This window comes from Copadichromis virginalis, linkage group LG6 (assembly GCF_057382275.1).
Source record: "Copadichromis virginalis isolate Kocher_CV1m ecotype Utaka linkage group LG6, C_Virginalis_male_GT1.1, whole genome shotgun sequence".
Lineage (NCBI taxonomy): Eukaryota > Metazoa > Chordata > Actinopteri > Cichliformes > Cichlidae > Copadichromis > Copadichromis virginalis.
This window is the reverse complement of record NC_140623.1, coordinates 24,583,361-24,605,389: the sequence shown is the minus strand read 5'-3', so window position 1 is coordinate 24,605,389 and position 22,029 is coordinate 24,583,361. Positions and strand designations below refer to the sequence as shown.

Below are 22,029 nucleotides of genomic sequence, written 5' to 3'. Positions count from 1 at the left end.
TATTTTTTTTGACAGACTAAGCATGGCCCTCCTGTGAAGCAGCAACCAAAGCCCAGCAGACACTCTCATGCCTACTGCTACAACTGCTCACAGAAGGGACACTTTGGCCATGTAAGTAACCCTCACTGTCTTTCTTTAGTCTACGCTGAATTGTCTGTTATATTACATGTGTAGGTATTTGCCATTTTGTATACACCAAAAGAATAAAGGCCAAAGTGGAAGCAGATTCTTTAAAACAAAAAGAAACAATATTTTCTTTAAGGGATATATTTAATTGTAAGTACTTTTATTATTTGATTAAATAATTCTTTACTACTACTGTTAGGTCCAGTACTGCCTGACTGAGAAAAGTCACAAAATGATCTCATAATTTCAGTTTACGCAGCAGTTTGAGTCAGCAAGTTGAAATTTTGAACTAATAGCTTAAAACTTCAGCTTGGCTCTTGACTGGCAATTTTTATTTTTTTTGTGTGTGTTTTTTCCATTGTAGAAACAAGCTTCCATGACCCATTTGAACCAGGAACAACCCTGAAATTCTTCCAGCTTCTATGTTAAATAAAAATAAATAAATTCTAAGAGTTCTCATTATTTGTATTCTAAAATTTCATAAACGCTAAGCTAAAATATCAAATCATCAATAGCTTGCTGCAAAGTCGTCACGTGAAGTTAAAGATATAAATTTTTTGCAACTTAGTTATGTTGAGAGGTTAATTTATACTTAACTCATTCACTGCCATTGACGTCTATAGACGTCAATTGAAAAACTTACGTTGACTGCCATTGACGTCTATAGACGTCAATGGCAGTCAACGTAAATTGAACTGAAGCCCACCAGCAGTAAAAGTAGACCTGCAAGGAGGTGCAGGGTTTGCGCACGTAAGGGATTGCGCAGTGAGACAAAAATGTGGTGCAAGTGGTGGTGCAAGTCTTGTTGTGTTTCACTGCCAGCCATTTTCAAACGGCTGGCAGTGAAACACAACAAGAGTTAAAAGGCTATGCCAGCTTTATTACGAGGCTCAAATAGCAGCTTCATACAGATGTTTCTGGTCAAAATGGACTTTTTTGACAGCGGATAAGGAAACAAACACACAGACAGAGATTATTGTAGTAAGATATAACCTCCTACAGGTTTTTGTAATCAACAGCGTATTTCACATCCAACGTCTTCGGGTTTACTCATCAGGTTCCGCATGCGCAGAGTTGTTTTTTCTACAGATTCTAAAAGTAACATAATCAGCGGGATTTCTGTAGGATTGGATTTGACCTCATGTGCTGCGTTTTTATTATGTCATTTTAAATATATTGCAGGCCTTTTAATTCTGTGTCTTGTGTGTTTTCCACAGGCATGTATAAGACAGAGGATGTTCAGTGGAGTGCATCCCACAACCTCATTGATTAACCACTATGACACTGTGGAAGAGATAAGCCGCAGACAACACAGGATAAAGATCAGGGCTAAAGGTAAATCACATAAAGAAATAGGCCAGTAAATATCTATCCTTTTTATGGCTGCAGCTATTATTCATTTTTAGGCCAACGCCTCTTAGTAGCGTGTCTTGGTCTAGGCGCAGTACTAAGCTTTCCTCCATGGGCTAAAATCCTTGGGCTATATGCTTAAAAGCCTGGTCTGTGCCAGGACACCAACTAATTTAAATAAACTCTACCAATTCTGCCAAGAAGAGCGGGCAAGTGTGCAGCCGGAATTATACCAGAAGCTTGCTGATGGCCACCAAAAGCATCTGAATGAAATTCAAAATTGTGCACTTGCTTCTTGTTTTTGTTTTTTAAGTCATTAAATGGTAAATGCCCTGTATTTGTATAGCGCTTTACTAGTCCCTAAGGACTCCAAAGCACTTCACACTACATTCAGTCATCCACCCATTCACACACGCATTCACACACTGGTGATGGCAGCTACATTGTAGCCACAGCCACCCTGGGGCGCACTGACAGAGGCGAGGCTGCCGGACACTGGCGCCACTGGACCCTCTGACCACCACCAGTAGGCAACGGGTGAAGTGTCTTGCCCAAGGACACAACGACCGAGACTGTCCGAGCCAGGGCTCGAACCGGCAACCTTCCGATTACAAGACAAACTGCCAACATTTGAGCCACGATCGCCCCACAGCATTAGTGACCTATGCTGTGCAATCATTCCCCCCTGAAAAAAGAACTGTTCAAAGCAATAATTAAAAGCTGTTCAGCGTGTGAACCGTAGTGTTGCACAGTTGCATATGAGAAAACCGTGTTTGGAAAAAAACTAAACACAACATATCAGCAGAAACACCTCACACCATCTGTTAAGCACGTTGGTGGAGGCGTGAAAAATTGTGCTTGTTTTGCATCCACTGCAGTCTACTGTGAACTCCTCTGTATACCAAAGTATTGTAGAGGCTTGGCTGAAAACAGAACAGTGATTAAAGCACAGCAGGAAAATGAAGAGAATCAAGGTGATGCAGTGACTGAGTCAAAGTCCAAACCTCAGCCTGTGCCCGTGCTCAGCAATGATTTGGCGAAGAGAACTGTGCACAAACAAGTGCCTGCAGACTGAAGCAACATTGTAAAGAAGAGGGGGGGGGGGAAATTCCTCCACAATCATGTCAGATACTGACAAAGTCGTGCAAAAAAATTACTTTTGTCAACTTTTTGCTCCTAAAAATTGTTTCATAACCTATTCGGTCCTTGGGAGTACTTAGCTCTTCAGACTCTGCTTCAGCATTTTGGCGTCGCTTTGTTAAACAGATATTAGTCATGTGAGGTTGTAGTTAAATGCTGTTAAGGACCAAATTAATATTTTATGTCTTGGCACATAAGAGTTTTTATCCATCTGACTTTGTTTTTTCAATCATAAGAGAAAAAGATGAAAATCATCTAATCAAATCAGATCCAATTAATTATTTTTGTTTTTCTTTCCCCAGAACTGAAGAAAAATGGCGGTTTTCAATCTTTTTCTGAGGCCCTTCTCACACCAGGACCCCCAAAGAAGAAACAGAAGATCAGCTTTCATAAAACCAACCACCAGTCCTACCATACCCCTCGGCATACTCCTAACAACCACAATCCCAGGCCCAGCCATTTATTTTTTAATAATAATGACTTAAGTGCTGCAACACCCAAAACAAAAAAGTTTAATAAGTACAAACAACAGGAAAGCATAGGCAATGTTAAACCATGGAAACCTAAGAGACCTGTGCCCACCTCGAGAAACCCGCTGCCAGCCGCTAAACCAATTTTCGATGAAGCAGAAGACTTTCCCAGAGGGGGAGGGATGGGAGAGAAGAGGAAGAAGAGGAGAAAGAAGAAGAAAGTGAACCATGTCCCTTCAGCACAGCCAGGGGGACACACAGAGAAAAGATCTAATCCTCTCTTTGGCTCTGTTGGAGGAAAGGTGCATGGGCCTAAAGCAAAGCAAGAGAAGAGAAAAAAGAGGAAAAATCAAGCCCCCGCGACTGCTGACAAAAAAACTGGTGCGCAGATGTACCCTGCAGACGATAATCTGTTCTTCATTAAACAAAGAAAGGGCAGAAGATAGCATCTGTTTGTGTGAGGTTTCAATGTCAGAGTCTGTCAGGGCTCTGATCTCTAAAAGCAAAAGTTAAGACCGTGACTTTTAGGGGCGTGTCGCACGTTTCGTTAACTCAGGTCTCGACATAAATACCTGAAATTATTGTGGCTTTAAGGGCCTTCATGGGACCTTTTCACAAAATATTTTAACAACAGTCAAGAGTTAGGTGATGTGTATGATTTTTGGAAATATTAAAAGATGCTTCATTTAGTTGCTTCACCTCCAGGGTCCTGATTTTGTTCACAGTGGCTCGAAGTCACATTGTGATGCTTGAACAGAGCAGCATCTTTAATCTTGTTAATAACAGCTTAAAACGAGTCAGAACGCTGAAGCTGTTTATTTACTTTCCCCATGTGGTCAGTGTGAGAATACAGCTGTCCCCAGATTTAAACAGGAAGTGGCCCTTATGTTTGGAAATTGACTATGTATAAACAGCAGTTCACAATTTAGTTAGTCCAGTAAGTCACAGTTCTGTGGATTTTTAATGAAAAAGGATCATGGCCTGAAAGGAATCTGGATAATATTTGCGTAAAACCAAAAAGGTTTACTAAAACAGTTTCAGGAGTAATGGTGACTTAAAATTTATTTCTTCCCATTGGTTCCATCGTGTTGCAAAAGTCTCATTTTAAAAAAAGAAAATTAAAAATATTTGCAAGTTCAATAAGCTGATTTCCCTGTGCTTCTGCTTTGAAAGTAGTTTTTTAATGTTGCTGCTGCTCTTGGAACCAGAAGCCAGTGTATATTTAAACACGTGTTTGTGACTAATTTCATTTTCAATTTTAACTGAAGGGTAAACTGCTGCTCTTTTCTGTAACCAACCCATGCGCTTGTAATTTTTCTGTATTTATGAGCACTAATGCATCTGTTACGTACAGACTAATAGAGCAGTGATGAAAAATCAGCAGACGCCTATTTAACCGTGATCCTCTGTCATTTGATGTTGGAGAACTCTGTCAAACCTGAAAAAGATCGCTTCAGTCAGAACACAAGTATTTCTTGTATTTATTGAAGGTGATCACTTTCAGGAATGTTTTCTTGTAAGTGGACAAGTGGACTCAAACCACTGGTCCCAGATAACATGCATCACTAACATGTGGCCCCAACAGTGTTGATCATTTAAAATCAGTTGTATGCGTTCTTATTTGTTATTGTCGTAGCTAAATGAAACCCTGAAATAGGAAATCGTGTGAAGTGATCCCTTTGTAATATGACCACTGGTTATCCAAAGTGTCTGAGGAAAAATAAAACTTGAATCTCTTCTGTGATTGAGGAAGAAAGCTTGGATTGCTTCTGCGCTCGCAGTTCTTTTTTCTTATCTTCAGTGTCATTGTTATTCAATACAATTCATAGCACTTGGCTCGGGTTGATAAATGTCATAGTGGAGGTTGATGGATGAATTTTAATTTTCCCTATGCTGGGGAAAAATAATTTGTGATCTATAACAATGAGTCACAAACTATTTGTTAAAAACCCTAAGTGGCCTACTGTTGACATTTTGATTTAGGTCCAGTCTTTCCACAGACTGAGCAACAGTTTTTCTTTACTATTTATCTGCTGTGTAGCCTTGTGCTTTCATGATTTCATGTTTTCAGACGATCAGCTTGTCAATTTTATCTTTATTTTTGTGATTTATTAAAGGCACGAGGTAAAAGTACACTGAAGACTGTCAACTGCTGCAGAAGATAGCTATATGAAAGTGCCATTTTTGTACGTGAGAAGAGCAATGAACTTGGTGATAGATGCTTCCAGTATGCATTATGGAGCCTAGTGCTCTGTGAAGGGCGGTAAAGACCGGTGGATGCTGTCACTTCTCCTTAATTTGGCTTCAGTCAGTGAACCCAGACAAACTACAGAGACAGCTGATGGAGGGATTTGAATGTACTTGCCTGTGTTATCAGACATGAGAACTGAAAGATTAAAACTACACTCACACTGGGTCAGAGTGATCCAGACTTATTGTTCGAAACAAGTTAAACTCTTACACAGCTTTGATCTTTAATTGGCTCTTAAAAACATGCTTCCATTCCTCAGATGAATGAATCACAGTATAAAAACATTCACTGATAATCATCTTCATATTTCAATCTTTCAATTTATTTACTTTAAAGAGGATATACTTTATATCCTCTGCTGGTCTTTACTGACAGAACAGAAATGCTGATGAAGCTTTAAAAGGACACAGGGCTGCAAATGGAATTTTTTTTTTTTTAATTTATTATTTCTGATCAAATAGTCTCATATGCCACAGGGCTCCTGTCCCACTCTTGGTGTCAAATAGGGGGAGGTCCAACAAAGGTCTGACACAGACTCTGATGGATACATCTGGCCCTTTTTATCTACTGTTCACTGAAGCCTCATCACAAATGTTCTACGTGGAAGGGTGGGTAGTAAGAAGCCATTCTTACGGAAATGTGGAGAAAGGATAAGGTATTCCAGATTATACAAACGTTTCACTGAAAATCAGTGGCAGCAGGTCACATGGGGTGGTAAGTGAAGGAAACGGTTTCCAAGGCCTAATCCGTGGATCGACTTCCTTCGAGGCGTGGACGTCTATCAGCAGAGAATGTACCTTCACCTATCAGCAGAGAATGTCCCTTAGTCTGTAACACAGTCAAATATATTCTCAAGTAATATTCAAGCATGCCATTCAGCGTGTTAGTACGAGCTCGGGAGCAGCTTGGGAGAACAAGAAAACAGAGACTGCTTCAGGTTGTCTTCCCAAATTGACTCAACTTTATTCACAAGTACAACAGTTTATATAGAGGGTAAAATTCATGAGACAGCAGATTATCAGTTTAAACCAGTACAGACCAAGATAAGGCAGCGTCTTCCTGCCCTTGGGTGAAGAAGCATCCTTTGTGTAGTGTATCAGTTCAGCTACAATTGTGATTATCTCAGCGACATATTTTCAAGGCACAAAACGAAGAGTTCTTTCATTAGTGAAATCTGAAACAAACCATTTGGCCTTCAACAGGCGTCTAAAAGATTAAGAAACTAATGTAGCTGAGGGAGTGATCTCTGTGGTATTTCAACCTTGTACCAGCCTGTGATTCTCACACATCAATTCTTGGGTCAAAGAGAAAAATAACTAAAACAAAGGGGCCTTATTGAATGACAGAGTTTTCCTGTATAATGTCACTATAAAACAATATCCAGTAAATGCTCCCATGGTACTAAAATACCTAACAGTTCCACTCTTTTTTTATTATTATTTTTTTAAAAAAATAATAACTCAAATAGAAAGGAAAAATCACAAATGTAATAACATAATATAAAAAGCAAATCATAAAATGTAATAGTTCACAACCTAATGTTCAATATACACATCAGGAACATCATTGGTAACATCTGGCACATCCTCAGGATCAATTTGTGCTAATTGCAAATACATTGAAGTAGCTGTACTGGTAGCTATATGGGTTATCATTGAAAATGTGGCTTGCAGAAATGTGAACAGGGTTGCACTTTACAATACGAAATAGTAAATAAAAATCCTAAGGTTAATGCAGTAGATATGATTAATAACCTAAATATATAAAAAAGACAGTTCTTTAGTCGTCTCCTGGCCTGGTCCCAGGTTCGAGAGACCCCGTATAAGCGTCGTGTGATGACAATGGGCATTTCATTTTCTCCATTATCAGGATGAAACGAGTCTATCTTTATCAGGTTAGACATTGTGTGGTACTCTAGGCTTTCTGTTCCTGCTGGATGTTCGAGTACCTTGTTGTTGTTCTTTCAGGCGTTGTGTGTTAATCAGTGATTGTGTGTGTGTAGGTGGATTGGATCCGGGCGTTGGCTCGCCTGAGTCGTCATCTACTTGATCCGACGCCTTAGGTGGTTTGGTGGGGCTGGTCTTAACCCTGCTGGCATGAATCCACTGAGGTTGTCCATCTGTTAGGATGCTGGTTCTCGTCACTGCAAGTACAGTCTGGGGGCTGGAACACGCGGCCTCCCCGAGTGCCCTTGGTTTTAGCGACTTTACCAACACCGCATCTCCTGGTTTCCACGGATGGGTTGGATCTATGGAAGGGAGAGGCTGAGAGAGACAAACTTTCTGATAGTTATTATTCAGTGTTTCTACCAGGTTATGAACATAGTCAGACAATGCAGTGTCTATGTCCCCTTCCAATAGCGGTGCCCCTCTGGAGGCTAACCATGGTGTTGGAAACGGTCTTCCCATGATTATTTCAAATGGAGATAATTTGGTTGCTGCGGATGGAGTCATTCTAATCTCGCAGAGGATTTGAGGAAGTAGTTTGATCCAGGTCATTCCTGTTTCTATCATTGCTTTAGTCAGGCGATTTTTTATGGTCCTATTCATTCTTTCTAAAACTCCTGAACTCTGAGGATGGTATGGCACATGATATTTCCAGTCTATTGCTAGAGTTTTAGCACACTTTTGAATTACTTCTGATGTGAATGAAGGTCCTCTATCACTGTTAATTTGGTGAGGTATTCCAAATCTGGGTATTATTTCATTGCATTCTATCATATATTTTTTACAGGACTTTTTAATCAGCCTACTTTCCTTATCACAAATAGTATTTAACATTTCTACTGACCTGTTTTCTGGCGATAATCGTTCGGGATAGGGCTCCGGAAATACATTAGGATGCATTAAACTTATAGTTCTTAAGTTCGAGACGAAATCAGTCACGTAAGCACTTCCGCATGTTCTGGATACGTAATCATGGAAGTCTTCATTGATTCGCGAGCGTGGGTTAAACGTAACCGGAAGTGGGAGTCGTACTGAGCCGCTATTTTTATATTTTATTTTTTTCGGTTTTACAGTTAATTTTGATTTTTTATCGGACCCGTCTAAGGTCTTTGAATTATTCTGACCCATGGTCAGTGATTTCCAGAGGGGTTTAGACGCTTTGAAGGATTTAAGTTAGTTTTTATTTTTGCTGTGGCACACCTGAGGTTACTTGATTTTTTTTTGCTAGCAATTTTATGTTTTTAGTGAGCAACTTCTCACTTTTTAACGAGCAACTTCTCGTTTTATGACCCCAGGCAACTTCCTGTGTCCTTTCTGCTGGTGAGCAACTTCTTAGTTTATGACAGCAGGCAACTTCCTGTGTCCTTTCTGCTTTTATTTACAAAACAACAGGCAACTTCCTGTGTTTCTATGTGGGCCACTAAAGAAGGCTCCTCAGTGTATCCCACTTGTTACTATGTGGGCCACTGAAGAAGGCCTCGTCAGCGTATCCCGTTTCTATGTGGATCACTGAGAAAGGCATAACACAGTCTTATAAAATAAAAGACGAGTGCCTACCTTCGTCAGGATCCCACTTCTGACACCAAAATTGAAGGAAACGGTTTCCAAGGCCTAATCCGTGGATCGACTTCCTTCGAGGCGTGGACGTCTATCAGCAGAGAATGTACCTTCACCTATCAGCAGAGAATGTCCCTTAGTCTGTAACACAGTCAAATATATTCTCAAGTAATATTCAAGCATGCCATTCAGCGTGTTAGTACGAGCTCGGGAGCAGCTTGGGAGAACAAGAAAACAGAGACTGCTTCAGGTTGTCTTCCCAAATTGACTCAACTTTATTCACAAGTACAACAGTTTATATAGAGGGTAAAATTCATGAGACAGCAGATTATCAGTTTAAACCAGTACAGACCAAGATAAGGGAGCGTCTTCCTGCCCTTGGGTGAAGAAGCATCCTTTGTGTAGTGTATCAGTTCAGCTACAATTGTGATTATCTCAGCGACATATTTTCAAGGCACAAAACGAAGAGTTCTTTCATTAGTGAAATCTGAAACAAACCATTTGGCCTTCAACAGGCGTCTAAAAGATTAAGAAACTAATGTAGCTGAGGGAGTGATCTCTGTGGTATTTCAACCTTGTACCAGCCTGTGATTCTCACACATCAATTCTTGGGTCAAAGAGAAAAATAACTAAAACAAAGGGGCCTTATTGAATGACAGAGTTTTCCTGTATAATGTCACTATAAAACAATATCCAGTAAATGCTCCCATGGTACTAAAATACCTAACAGTAAGACAGAAATTTATTGTTTTAGTTCAAATCATTTCAGTATGTATGTAGGCAATCAGGAGAGAGTTGAAACAGTGAATGTCTACAGACATCTGTAAAACACCTTGGAGGCTCTGTCTTGATTTGGGGCTACATTTCAGCCAGTGGTGTTGGGGAACTTGTCAAAATGAATGGAATTATGAACACAGAGAGGTCCCTTCAGTTTTTCATCCACCATGCAAGATCATATGGAAAGCATCTGATTGGCAGCAGCTTCATTTTTCTGCATGACAATCACTGAATGTAGTAAAGGATTATCTACTTCCCATTTAAATTGTAAAAATGTAAATAAATGAGAGTGGGTTAAGACTTTTGCACATTACTTTAAATACTGGTACCGTGATTCCAGTGACTGCTGTAGTTGTGTAATTATGGTTTTTTTCCTCTAGGAAAACAAAGATTACGCTTTCTGTAACAGTTTTGAAACAATCTTTCAATTAATTTTCTCTGGTTAAAATCGATGACTGTATAACTGTTTTCTAGAGTCATTGGTTAAAATAGTCCATGAAGGCCTCGCGCTTGTTATTAACCACAGTTACGACAGCTTCTGAATGCAACACGCAGGAAGCTCGTGACGCAGAACGTCGATCCGCCCGCAGCAGCAGGCAGTGGTGCTAACATCTTCAGTTTTTAGCCAGAAAAAGTTACTGAAGGAGCGCGTTGATCTCCCATGAGCATAGACACTGAGCTGGACAGACTGTTGACTCTGGCCAAGAAGAGAAATGGAGAACGGTACGTCCTCAACCGGTGACGCCCAGCTGGACCAGTCTATACGGCAGTGGCTGCAGTACGACAAGGTGAGCTGACAGCTAGCGTGCTAGCTCAGAGTGCTTCCGCTTTGCTGTAGTCATCAAACACATTCAGGGTTATCTTTGTACGAGCGATTTTATTTATTCTCGGGCGATACATGAAGATTCCAGTTAGTAACTTTGTGAGTTTAGTGGTGTCCTTGACTGGTCCTTTCATTTAAGCATGCATCAATGAACTTTTTGTGATAGTGCTCAATTTAGATTTTAATTTAAAGTTGTAAAAATCTGCTACTTGTTTACTATAATAAGTTGATATAAGTTTATATTGACTTGGGTTTTAATTTATCTGTATTTTCTGTTAAAGAAGTGCCCATTTCCCACGAATTACCTCAAATCAAGTATCTGCCATTGAATTACTAAATACATGATTATTATGCCTAAACCAAGAAGCGCAAAGAAGAACTGGATTCTTCTTTCTCTGTGAGAATTAGATGATAGCCTGTTAATAGTCTGGATAAGCATAACAGAAAGTAGATCTGATCTGTCATTTGAAAGCAGAATCTCATGTGTCTTAGATCTCGGCTTATAAAACACTGTAAAGGAGGATGTCCAGTTTCTTTAGCATTGTTTTGTCTCAAATCACCACGGACTTTCTGCTTGACCATCACCAATTTGCTAGAAGATTTTATGGTCTAATATTTGGACATATATAATGATCAGTGTGAAATTTCAGCTTCATATGTCGTTTACTTTTCAAGATGTATAGTTCTGAAAATTATCTCTTGATTCATTTCCACCATATCTTTTTTTTCACATTGCGAAATCTGAGGCCATGTTTGAGCATGAATCAGAAACTATTAAAGATAAAAGCCTGAAATTTTTCAAATTCTCACCTTAAAATGAACCAGGATGAGATGGATCAAAAAATGTCTGATTATGACTGGTTAAAGAATAAATAAACAAAGAAAGTAACCCGAATTATAAAGTCCAACATTTGAACATATAGTAATAATTGGAAAAGACAACTTTCTGAATGGGACATAGATGTATTTTACAAAAAATGCCAAATAAAACTTTGTCAACATGAAAAAATGCTGTTTTCATTCAACTTTAATCTGGATGGAGCAAATATGACAAATTTTTCTACAAAAGCAAAAATATAAGTAGGTCCTCTAATCCAAATAACGCAAAATTCTGGAGTTTAATGTACATTAAATTCTAATAATTTCACATCAATCATTACATGCACCCAAATTTTAAACCATAAACTTTTCAGGGACGTCAGATGTGGACGAACAGAACATATTGTAGAAATTTGATGCTTTGAGATGAGAAAGACCCTTAAGCATTTTAGCTAGAAACCGTCATAATTCAAACTCTTTTTTTTTTTTTTTTTTTTTTTTTTTTCTTAAATAATCTTTGTCAGCTATTTTACATCCAACCAACAAATCAAGTCAAAGAAGCCCTTGTTCACACAAAAATAGAAGAAGTCATTCTCCGGGTTGCGTAACTCGCGACCACTCCACGAACACTGACCTGCCCTCCCCTACTAAATTAGTTTGAAGCTATTTTACTTCCAAGAACACGAGAGCTAAATTAAAGTCATCATAGAGCCCTTTTGACATTTCACCCTACAGAATTAATACTGATCTGCAAGGTTTTAACAATTACAGGTAGTTTTTCTCTACTTCTCCTCCTGTCTTACGTGTAAAATTAAACCAGTTGTGGATTTCATGGTAAACTGAACTGTGCCTACTTTATGAAGCCAGTCATCTGCTTGTGAGTGACCAGTGGTGTTCCCCAGGGCTCTGCTCTTAGACTTCTCTTATCTTAGACAGAGAAGTTTCCACTTGGGTTACGTATCCACAAACATTCATCACTGCAGGTTTGCTTTCTTTAAAACCAGAAGTCAACTTGTGCTTGTACTCAAGTGTCTGTTGTTACTGAGTCTTTTTCATTTTAATGATTATAAATCCATAACCCTCTGTTTGGTCCCCAAACGTTTGTCCAAATTTTGCAGGAGACTCTTCCTCCTGTCTGCAAGCATCAGTTGTTCCTAATATTATATTTATTTTTAATATTTACGTCATTATTTTTATAAATACTACAAAATAACAGAATTATTTAGTGGAAAATAATTTGAAATTATAAATCAGTAAAACAGAATATGACTCAGATTTTATAATAACCCAGTCAGCTGCTGGTCATACATTCTGGTATGTTGGTCATTACTGAAACAGAACCAGTCACATGGTCTTAACATGCTTACAACACAAATGTATAACCAAACTAACCCGGCTACTACCCGACTATCAGACCTACACAAACATAGTCATTCTTGGCCTTAAAGACATATGGGATGTCACAAATTAGGTCACACTGGAAAAAGACCCCAGATTCATTAGTCTTGAGATAATTGTGTTACAGCGGCTTCCTCAGGGGTCCACGTGGTCAGAAGTGCCGTCCTGTCTGGACGTTCTCATAGTAATTCCTAAGTAGACTGATTCTTACCCTCTAAACTTTCCTGTTGTCTATAGAAGCTTTTGTGTTGGGTTTTTTAATGCTAACTTTATCATCAAGTGACAACACTGTAGACAAGATTTTAAATCTTTAATTGTGTTCGTTTATTTATTTATTAATTTGTGGATAATAAAACATTTCCCTTCCCCAGAACCCCAAAACGAAATCCATGGTGCAGGATATGGTGAAAGAGGGAAACATGGAAGCTTTGAAGAAGTGTTTCTCCTCCAGGATGGAGTTTGGCACAGCAGGTCTGAGAGCAGCCATGGGGCCTGGCATATCCTGTATGAACGACCTCACTATTATTCAGACCACACAGGTGGGTCAATACTGCAGCTCAATACGTTTCAAGTCGCATGCAAAGTTGAATGTTTCCGTTTTTGATTTTTAGTCTTTGTTTTGTGAAGAAGTTGAGGAATGCGAAGTATTTTATTGTCACCCAAAACCCCCCAAAATCTGGTTCACACTTAATTTTATAGCTGAATTTAAGATCGTATAGATTGCTTTATAGCACTTCATAGTTTATTCCTGAGTTGCTGCCTGTGTGTGAGTCAGACCTTCCCCTTAGTTCTTTTCTGGCTCTAGAATAATGGAGATTGCTGTTTTTGCACTGAAGATCTGACACTGCAGGATCGTGAAACTATATATACAAGCAGTCCTTCAAATCACTGATTTGTATAAAAGCTAGCTCAGTTTTATGATGATTGCTTTTATTCATATTGTTCTGAATATATATCCAACTTCATGTTCTGTAATTATTATTTTGTGATTTTTATCTGATTCATTACATGATTGAAATTGTTATAATCCGGGTTAAAACCCATCCATAGTTTGTGCCTTTTTTGTGAGAGGTGCTGTGTGTATATATATTTATTTAAAGTTATAATCAACCATTCTCAAGACCTTTCTCTTGTATCTTCTAATCGTTTCCTCCCTGACAGGGTTTCTGTTGCTACCTGGAGCAGAGTATTGGGAACCTCAAAGAGCGAGGGGTGGTGATTGGGTACGACGCTCGCGCCCACCCTCCCAGCGGGGGCAGCAGCAAGCGTTTCGCCAGCTTGGCTGCGGCTGTATTCATCAGCCGAGGAGTCCCTGTCCACCTCTTCTCTGACATCACCCCCACGCCCTTTGTGGTAATCACTTGGTTTCCTGTGTTTTCATCACTTGGGTGTTTTTTTTGGATGTTGCAACACGTATTCAACACAGTCAAAAAAAATTAAAGCAAATTCCAATTTAAAAAAAAAATCCGCTCACTTTCCTTCAGTGTACAGTGCAACATGTTGCATAACACATGTAGCAGTCATCAGATTATGTTCACTTTGAAGAAAGAGGATCTGTGATTAGCAATTTAGGCTTTAGACATCAATACCACTTAAGTCTTGTTTGTATTTCCAGGTGATTATTCAATATATCTATTTATCCACTTATTTTATTCAGTTTTTGCTCAATTTTCCTGTTGCATTACTTATTTTCCTTGTGTAATAGTGAGAGCAGCACGCAATATTTATCTTGTTTTTATATTGCACTTTCCAAAGCCAAGCCGTAAAGTGCTAGTCCAACACGTGAAAAAAATAAAATACATAGAACAACAGGTTTCAACAAGTGATTTTAAAAAGCCAGCAGATAAAAATAACTTTTAAGAGAAGATTTTAAAGACTGCCTACCTCAGATGTTCAGTCAGGGAATTCTGTATGGCTTAAGAAACAAGCATAAAATGTTTCAATCACTTCTAAAGCTATGAAGTCGTCAGTGAAGAGCTGCAAAGGCTGCTGTAATGCTCCCTCTGCTTCAGCTACGTGTTAGAAGCCTAGCAGCTGCATTTTCATTTAATAGTAGCCTGTTTATGTTACGCTGGTGTAAGTAGTCAACTCTGGAAGAAATAAAAGCAGGACCTTGTTAAGTCATGCTGAGATAGGAGTGAATGGATTTTAGGTGTCTGTCTAAGCTGGATGAAACAGGACTCCATGAAATTTTAGACACTGTGCATCAAAAGATGTCAGATTCAAAGATTAGCCCTGGGTATGAGCCTACTTAGACCAGAGGAAAGATCCACAATCATTCAGCCTTAGTGAAAATGTAGACTATATCTCTGCAGGATTTGCCCAAAGGCCAGCATGCAAACACACAGCAGTGGTTTAGGCCCGTTCTCAGTAGGCATTCATCGATAAGTCAACCAAATATTAGTATTAGCCAATATCTGCCTTTTTCTACTGGCAATCGTGGCTCAAGAGTTGGGAGTTTGCCTTTTAATCTGAAGGTTGCCGGTTCGAGCCCCGGTTTGGACAGTCTCGGTTGTTGTGTCCTTGGGCAAGACACTTCACCCGTTGCCTACTGGTGGTGGTCAGTGGCGCCAGTTTCCGGCAGCCTCGCCCCAGAATTTCATAAAAGCGTATTCCTCGTTCTCACTTTTTCTTTCACTGCAGTTTTGTGGGAAAGAAAATCTTTGTGTAGCACAGTTTTGTTGTGAGTCTTCAGACAAAAGGAAAACGAGGGAAAACGTCTGCTGCTCAAATTCACCTGATGTTCTCCCAAAGTAATTAAAAAAAAAAAAAATTATATTGACATTTTCCTTAAGTGCACCTTGATCACGAGTAATTGCCTCCATGATGGCGTTATAGCAGAAAACATTTTAATCATTTGGCTCTCAGTAGAAATGAATCCAATCCCTCATAGTAACCAACTATAACATTGTTTTATTAGTAACATTTTCAAATAGGCTTTCTTTGTATTTCTTAACTTTTTTTTGCTTCTGCATGGTGTTCTTAAAATATTTATCATATATGAGGTACTATTGTCTTTCTCTCATTCTCATTGTAGCCTTTCACAGTTTCCCACCTGGGTCTGTGTGCTGGTATCATGGTGACGGCCTCTCACAACCCCAAACAAGACAATGGCTACAAGGTAAGACCTCATCATTGCCTTGTCTTTCTTCCTTAAATGCATCAATAGCTTACTGATAGTTTTATTTATAATCTCTGCTAATTTAAAAATTACAAAGTTCCAATTTCTTTCCCATAAATTTCTGAAACATTTAGTTTTTTCTGGTTTTGTCCTAGGTGTACTGGGAGAACGGTGCCCAGATTGTGACTCCTCATGACAAAGGTATATCTAAAGCCATTGTGGAAAACCTGGAGCCTTGGCCTGAGTCGTGGAACACGGAGGAGGCTCTGAAGAGCACTTTGCTCAAAGACCCCTATCAGGATATTAACACAGAATACTTCAAAGCCATCCAGAAACACTGCCATCACAGGTGCTGCATAGATACACAACTTGCTGAGCAGCATGTACCATTTAAAACATGCTAGCGATTCTACTGTGTAATGTTTTAAATGCATAAGCTGCCATGTAGGCCGTACAAGTACATGATGCTTCGAGGTAAAAACTGTGGATATTCATAAATCATGTTTTGACTTTTTTTGCAGGGAAATAAACAAGAAGTCAGAGGTGAAAATTGTGCATACATCTGTGCACGGTGTTGGTCACACGTTCGTCCAGTCAGCATTCAAGGCTTTCGATCTTCGTCCTCCGTACGCAGTGGAGGAACAGAAGGATCCAGACCCCGAATTTCCCACCGTTAAATATCCTAATCCTGAAGAGGGAGAGGGAGTCCTGGTGCGTAGTCAACATTTGTCACACCCAATCATATGTACAGTTGCGTCCGTAGGTTTTTGGACAGTGACACAGTTTTAATGTTCACGATCATGGTGGATTTTAAATCAGATCATCAAGATGTGATTGAAGTACAGACGGGGAGTCTCAGTTCAAGGGTTTTTACAAAAGTATCGCATTACTGTTTAGGAATGACAGAATAGCCCTGTACACTTAAGAGTTCATCCTGCGCCTGTTTCACTTTGTTTGACGATGACACACCTTCCTCTTTGAGAGTATTCTTGACATTTTGTGAAGTTGTTTTTCTTAACTAAGGAAATAATTTTGTAATCATGCACTTATTCTTCTTGTATTGAGATTTCCAGTGTACAGAAACCAAAATGAAAGTACAACAAATGTTTCACTGGCCTAAAACATATACAGCTGACTGTAGTAGATGACTGGTTTTGGTTGATTGTGTAACAAGTGATTGGTTGTTCTTGCAGACATTGTCATTTGCACTGGCAGAGAAGGAGGGGGCCTCTGTGGTGCTGGCGAATGACCCTGATGCAGATCGACTGGCCATTGCTGAGAAGCAGGAGAGGTGTGTTTGTGTGCATATACAGCTTTAATAGTGTTTGCAGCAGAGTTTGACACAAACTCATTGGGCAGGTTTATTAGGGTTGAATGAATAAAAATTATGGTGACCCACACATTTTAGAGCTACTCAGGACCTCCAGCTGCTCAGTTCCGGGTCTTCTTTGTCATTGTTTTACATGATGATTTCATCTTTTCAGTTGGTGAATGATCAGACCACTCTGCACCCAGACTCTTGTAATAAATGCAGTGTGTAGTTCGGCATCATCTTGCTGAAATATGCAAGGCCTTCCCTGGAAAAGATGTCTAGATAAGAGCATGTGCTACTCTAAAACCTGTATATACCTTTTAGCATTGATCATGCCTTTCCAGATATGCAAGGCACCAATTCAGAGATGCAGCCTTTTGAACTGACTGCTGATAACATGCCGGATGGTCCCTTTCCTCTTTAGGCTAGAGAACAAAATGTCCATTTTTTTTTCCAGAAATAATTTAAAACTTCTATTAATCTGACCGTGGATCAGCCTTTCTGGATCTTCTTCATATGTAGCTTCTCCTGATTAAGCTTTAACCTGAATTTGTAGACGGCGAGGTGAACAGAAGGGGGTTTCTGAGCCCACGCAGTAATTTCCATGACAGATTCATGCATGTTTTTAATGCAGTTCTGCCTGAGACCCACTGAAGATCACAGGCATCCAATACTGACTTTTGGCCTTTTTCACGCGCACATAGAGATTTTTCCAGATTCTCATAATCTTTTGATGACATTATGTGTTGCAGATGAGAAGATGTTAAAAGTCTTCACAATTGTTTCATTGAGGAAGATTTTCGCAGTTTGTAAATGCAGCTTTTTGCAATTTGGTGAATCTCTGTCCATCTTTACTTGTACGAAACTCTGCCCTCTCTAAGATCTTCTTTTTATACCAACTTATGTGACTGACCTGCTGCAATGTAACAGTTTAAACATTGCATATTACAGAATGCTTTGATGATCACAGATCGATGACCCTCTGCATAAGGTATGTTAGCTTGCCTTCACTTCCATAACCTGTGTCTGTGTTAGTGGACGGTGGCGTGTGTTCAGTGGTAATGAGCTGGGAGCATTGCTTGGCTGGTGGCTATTTCGCTGCTGGAGGGAGCAAAACTCCGACGCTGCTGCTGTGAAAAACCTCTACATGCTGTCGAGCACAGTCTCATCCAAAATACTGCGCGCCATTGCCCTGAAGGAGGGATTCCACTTTGAGGTAACAAAGTTGTTTTTAAAATAAGATCAGTTAAATTTCCCCATGCATCAAAAGATTCTGTAAGATGGGCCTAACTGGAGAGGAGTGCTTGTATGGAATTCCTGCTAGTAATCGTATTTAGAAGAAACTGAGATAAATTTTTAAAAAAAAGGGCTATGAGACTATTTAACAATACTGTTTTAGGTTTCACCACCGCACGTGTTTCAGATTGAATGTTTCAAACCATTCTCCGTGGTTACTGTTAACCAAATTTCTTACATAATGTTTGGACAGGAAACACTAACAGGGTTCAAGTGGATGGGTAACAGAGCCAGAGACCTTTTGGACCAGGACAAGACCGTGCTGTTTGCCTTTGAAGAGGCCATAGGTATTATCACACGCAGCACACACACGAATGACTGTTTTCAAACTGAGACCAGTCCTGATTCATGCTTTGTGGCTAATGCACACAATGATCTCCACAGTGTCACAAGCTGAGTTAATTTTAACTGCCTAAAAGTATTCAAGTAACATAAATTTGTGTGGGATCAGTTGATGACAACAACATTTTTCTGTTTGAGTTTTTGGGAGCTCACAAGATCTAAACTAAAGTTTAAACTCAACCTAAATCTAAACCTTTCAAAAACTTGCTTGAGGATTAAAAAATAGCCTTAAAGTGATGGCAGTAATGAAACTGAAATGTGTAGTCACCTGTTGGTGAACTAAACTAGATATATAAAGTGCACAGTGACATGGAAAAGTAAAGTTACTATGAACGGTTAAGTGAGAGGTGTGTGAGCTGATCGCTGAAAGACATGAAGTTAATTTTTAACTTCTTTTGGGCCTTTCAGCTTCAGAGACCTTTATCCACAAACGTCTTCTGCTGTGGCAGCTGTCAGCAGCCACGGCTTCTCTAAACAGCTACCTGTGTCTATGAAAGTAAAGAAAGCTGGTTCCTCATCTCATAGTTTAATCAAGAAGTGGCAGTTAACAGGAACAGAGGAGGTTAAGTTGAGATCTGTAAGACCAAAAAAGGGAGAATTGCTTGTAGGTTTGCTAAGAAGACCAAGGACAACCCCTGTTTAACTGCAAAAGACCTTCAGAATGAGTCACCAGCAGTGCACTGAGAACTAAACAAATATGACCTTTATGGAAGTGGATGAGCTTTTTGGCTGTAGTTGTTTCCACTTGCAAAGCTGAAAGTATTTGAGTGGGAGAGGGAACAATAGATCCAGTTTAATATCAGCGAATAATTCTGGAAGCAAAGGTCACACCATTTCATCTCTGACAAGGAAAGTATCACAAACTCACCTCAGACTTCACAGTGGACTAATTCAAGAGGTGCAAGATGATGCAGAGCTCTCACAGTCCCCTGAACTAAACACCACTGAAAACTGTGACCAAAGGTTGCATCATTACTGTGAATAGAAGTGCTTCACTTTCTTTGTGCCGTCCTGAAGTATACTTGCATGTATACTGTGCACTGATACTGAAATATTTCTGTGGAAAAAAAACAGTTGCGCTTTACAAGTGAATCTAATCACACAACGTAGCGCAATCTTGGTAATTTGGTTAATGAAAATATGAGTCATCAAAATTAAACATGTAAAAACATCAGATTCATGTGATGTGATCTCAGTCTTGATTATTAAAAGGTTTGAGCCGTGCTGACAGTCAAACACAAAGGCTGAGTTAAAAATAAAAGTTGTTTGGGGTCAATACGATTGTTAGTAAGTCCAACACACACATACAACATAACAGCATAGTTTCCAGCATTCCTATATAATAAGATTATGATACTATAATTGGAATCTCATTCCTTTGGATACACTGCTACTAAAAGAAGTGGCAGCTGACTACAGCAGCTGGAGGTTTATATAGTCTAAGTGAACTCTGTGTGTGTGTTGCAGGGTATATGTGTAGTCCCTCTGTATTGGACAAGGATGGAGTGAGCGCTGCAGCCATAGCAGGAGAGATGATTTCCTTCCTGGCGACTAAAAAAATCAGTCTTTCTCAGCAGCTCACTACAATCTATGAAGAGTAAGATGCACACACTTGCGTACATTTCACCTTAAACTTTGAATAACCTAAAACTGCAGGCTCTAGCTCTGTCTTTGATTATTTCTTATCATCAGGTATGGCTACCACATCAGCAAGAACTCTTACTTTATCTGCCATGACCAGGAAGTGATCCGCAGTCTGTTTGAGCGTCTGCGCAACTATGGTGGCACAAAAGACTCGTATCCCACCGAATGTGGTCGTTTTGCCATCGACGCTGTGCGAGACCTGACCACCGGATACGATAGCAACCAATCCGATAAAAAAGCTGTAAGGGCACAAACTTCACACCTGCAGTTCATACACTGAGAGCATAACAAACCTCTTAATTACACATTATAATTGTGTAAGAGTTTCCTTTTAAAACAGTTGTTAGTTTTAAACTGCAGAAGTTTTGTGTTTTTAATTTTGCTCGTCTTTCCAGTTTTATTTATTTTAGTGTGTCTCTCCCTCTGTCCATCTAACACTCCTTCCTCTCCTCTCTCAGGTTCTTCCCACGTCTAGCTCCAGTCAGATGATCACCTTTACCTTCTCTAATGGGGGTGTGGCCACCATGAGGACCAGCGGCACAGAACCAAAAATCAAATACTACACTGAACTCTGTGCTCCTCCTGGTAACAGGTAGGTTACTTTAGAGGCAAAGCTAATATAAGCAAACTATAGAACTGTTAAATTTTTCTACACCCTGCAAAATGGCTTTATACATCTTCTTTTGTCTGATATCAGCCCAAATCCTGAAGGAATTTAATAATGGGCAAAAACGTTTTTTTTTTTTTTTTTTTTTTTTTTTTTTTTGTAGGAATAAGTAGTTGTTTTATTTTCTCTGAAGATAAAGAAACTCCACAGTTTGAAATGTCATAACTGAACAGTGCAACTCTAGTAATCCCTCATAAATGTCAACGGGTTTTTTGTTTTTGTTTTTTTGTCTCTAACAGTGATGTGCCGCACCTGAAGAAGGAACTGGATGACTTGGTTGATGCCATCATTGAAAACTTTTTCGAGCCAGATAAGAATAAGCTGCAGCCAAAGCCACAGTAGCGCAGATGGGTCTGTAACAACAAGCAGGACAAGCTGGGCTTAATATCTCTGACCAGCATGCCACGTGTTGTCTGAATTCTCCAGACGAGATTCTTTTTAATTCTGGCTTTACATCAATTCATAAACGTGTTAGTGACAAGTTAACCATGTGGCTCTTTTACAATTTGGAGAAATCCTGTTGTTGTTGATGATAATTAGTCATTTTAAAATGATCTCAAGGGTCATGTGTTCCTATATTTTCAGTAGTCAAAATGTTTCACAGCTTCATGTTTTTGTTTTTTAAAATTCAGTTTACCTCAATGCCGGAGATCTTAAAGCGCACAAGTCCAACCATCTTACACCCACAGCCATTCCTGTTTTCACACTATTATGCTTTCTGTATTTCCTGTTTTGATGACATGCATTCCACAGTGTGCTTCAGCATCATTTGCTTTGCTGCTAATGTCAAGAATTAGAGGAGTGTGTAAATGAGAACATTAAAAGTTTATAGCGCCATCAAGTGGAGACACCGACTCCTCGTTTCTTCATACTGTATGTTGTTAGAAGTGTTAGAAGTCAGAGGTTTTTTGTTGTTGTTTTAACTTATTTTCAGTTTAAATTCATTTGATGGAGAATAAATAATGTGCGTGTTCCGGTATTCTTCATGCT

The 22,029-nt window shown here is 39.4% G+C and overlaps 2 protein-coding genes and 1 long non-coding RNA gene across 3 annotated transcripts in view; 2 read left to right on the top strand and 1 right to left on the bottom strand.

Annotated features, from left to right (window-relative positions):
• zcchc7 (zinc finger, CCHC domain containing 7) overlaps positions 1 to 4,847 on the top strand; it is a 51,682-nt gene extending 46,835 nt beyond the window's left edge. Inside the window, exons 8-10 of the mRNA XM_085459397.1 lie at positions 16 to 111; positions 1,344 to 1,461; positions 2,919 to 4,847. Coding sequence (XP_085315523.1) covers positions 16 to 111; positions 1,344 to 1,461; positions 2,919 to 3,532 — 828 coding nt within the window. The 3' untranslated portion in view covers positions 3,533 to 4,847. The remainder of the gene's footprint in view (positions 1 to 15; positions 112 to 1,343; positions 1,462 to 2,918) is intronic.
• A 1,422-nt stretch (positions 4,848 to 6,269) lies between these two features.
• LOC146707841 (uncharacterized) lies at positions 6,270 to 9,621 on the bottom strand. The gene is made up of 2 exons (XR_014920883.1): positions 8,128 to 9,621; positions 6,270 to 7,601 (listed from the first exon to the last, which is right to left on the bottom strand). It is a non-coding gene; the product is annotated as an uncharacterized LOC146707841 (long non-coding RNA).
• A 551-nt stretch (positions 9,622 to 10,172) lies between these two features.
• On the top strand, positions 10,173 to 21,885 carry pgm2 (phosphoglucomutase 2). Its single transcript, XM_085459396.1, has 13 exons — positions 10,173 to 10,405; positions 13,029 to 13,196; positions 13,819 to 14,010; positions 15,695 to 15,778; positions 15,934 to 16,127; positions 16,300 to 16,489; positions 16,972 to 17,069; positions 18,126 to 18,306; positions 18,580 to 18,673; positions 20,196 to 20,325; positions 20,421 to 20,613; positions 20,831 to 20,964; positions 21,279 to 21,885. Exons 1-13 carry the CDS (start codon positions 10,331 to 10,333, stop codon positions 21,379 to 21,381), a joined length of 1,836 nt encoding a protein of 611 aa, XP_085315522.1. The 5' UTR covers positions 10,173 to 10,330; the 3' UTR covers positions 21,382 to 21,885.
• Positions 21,886 to 22,029: the final 144 nt, after the last annotated feature.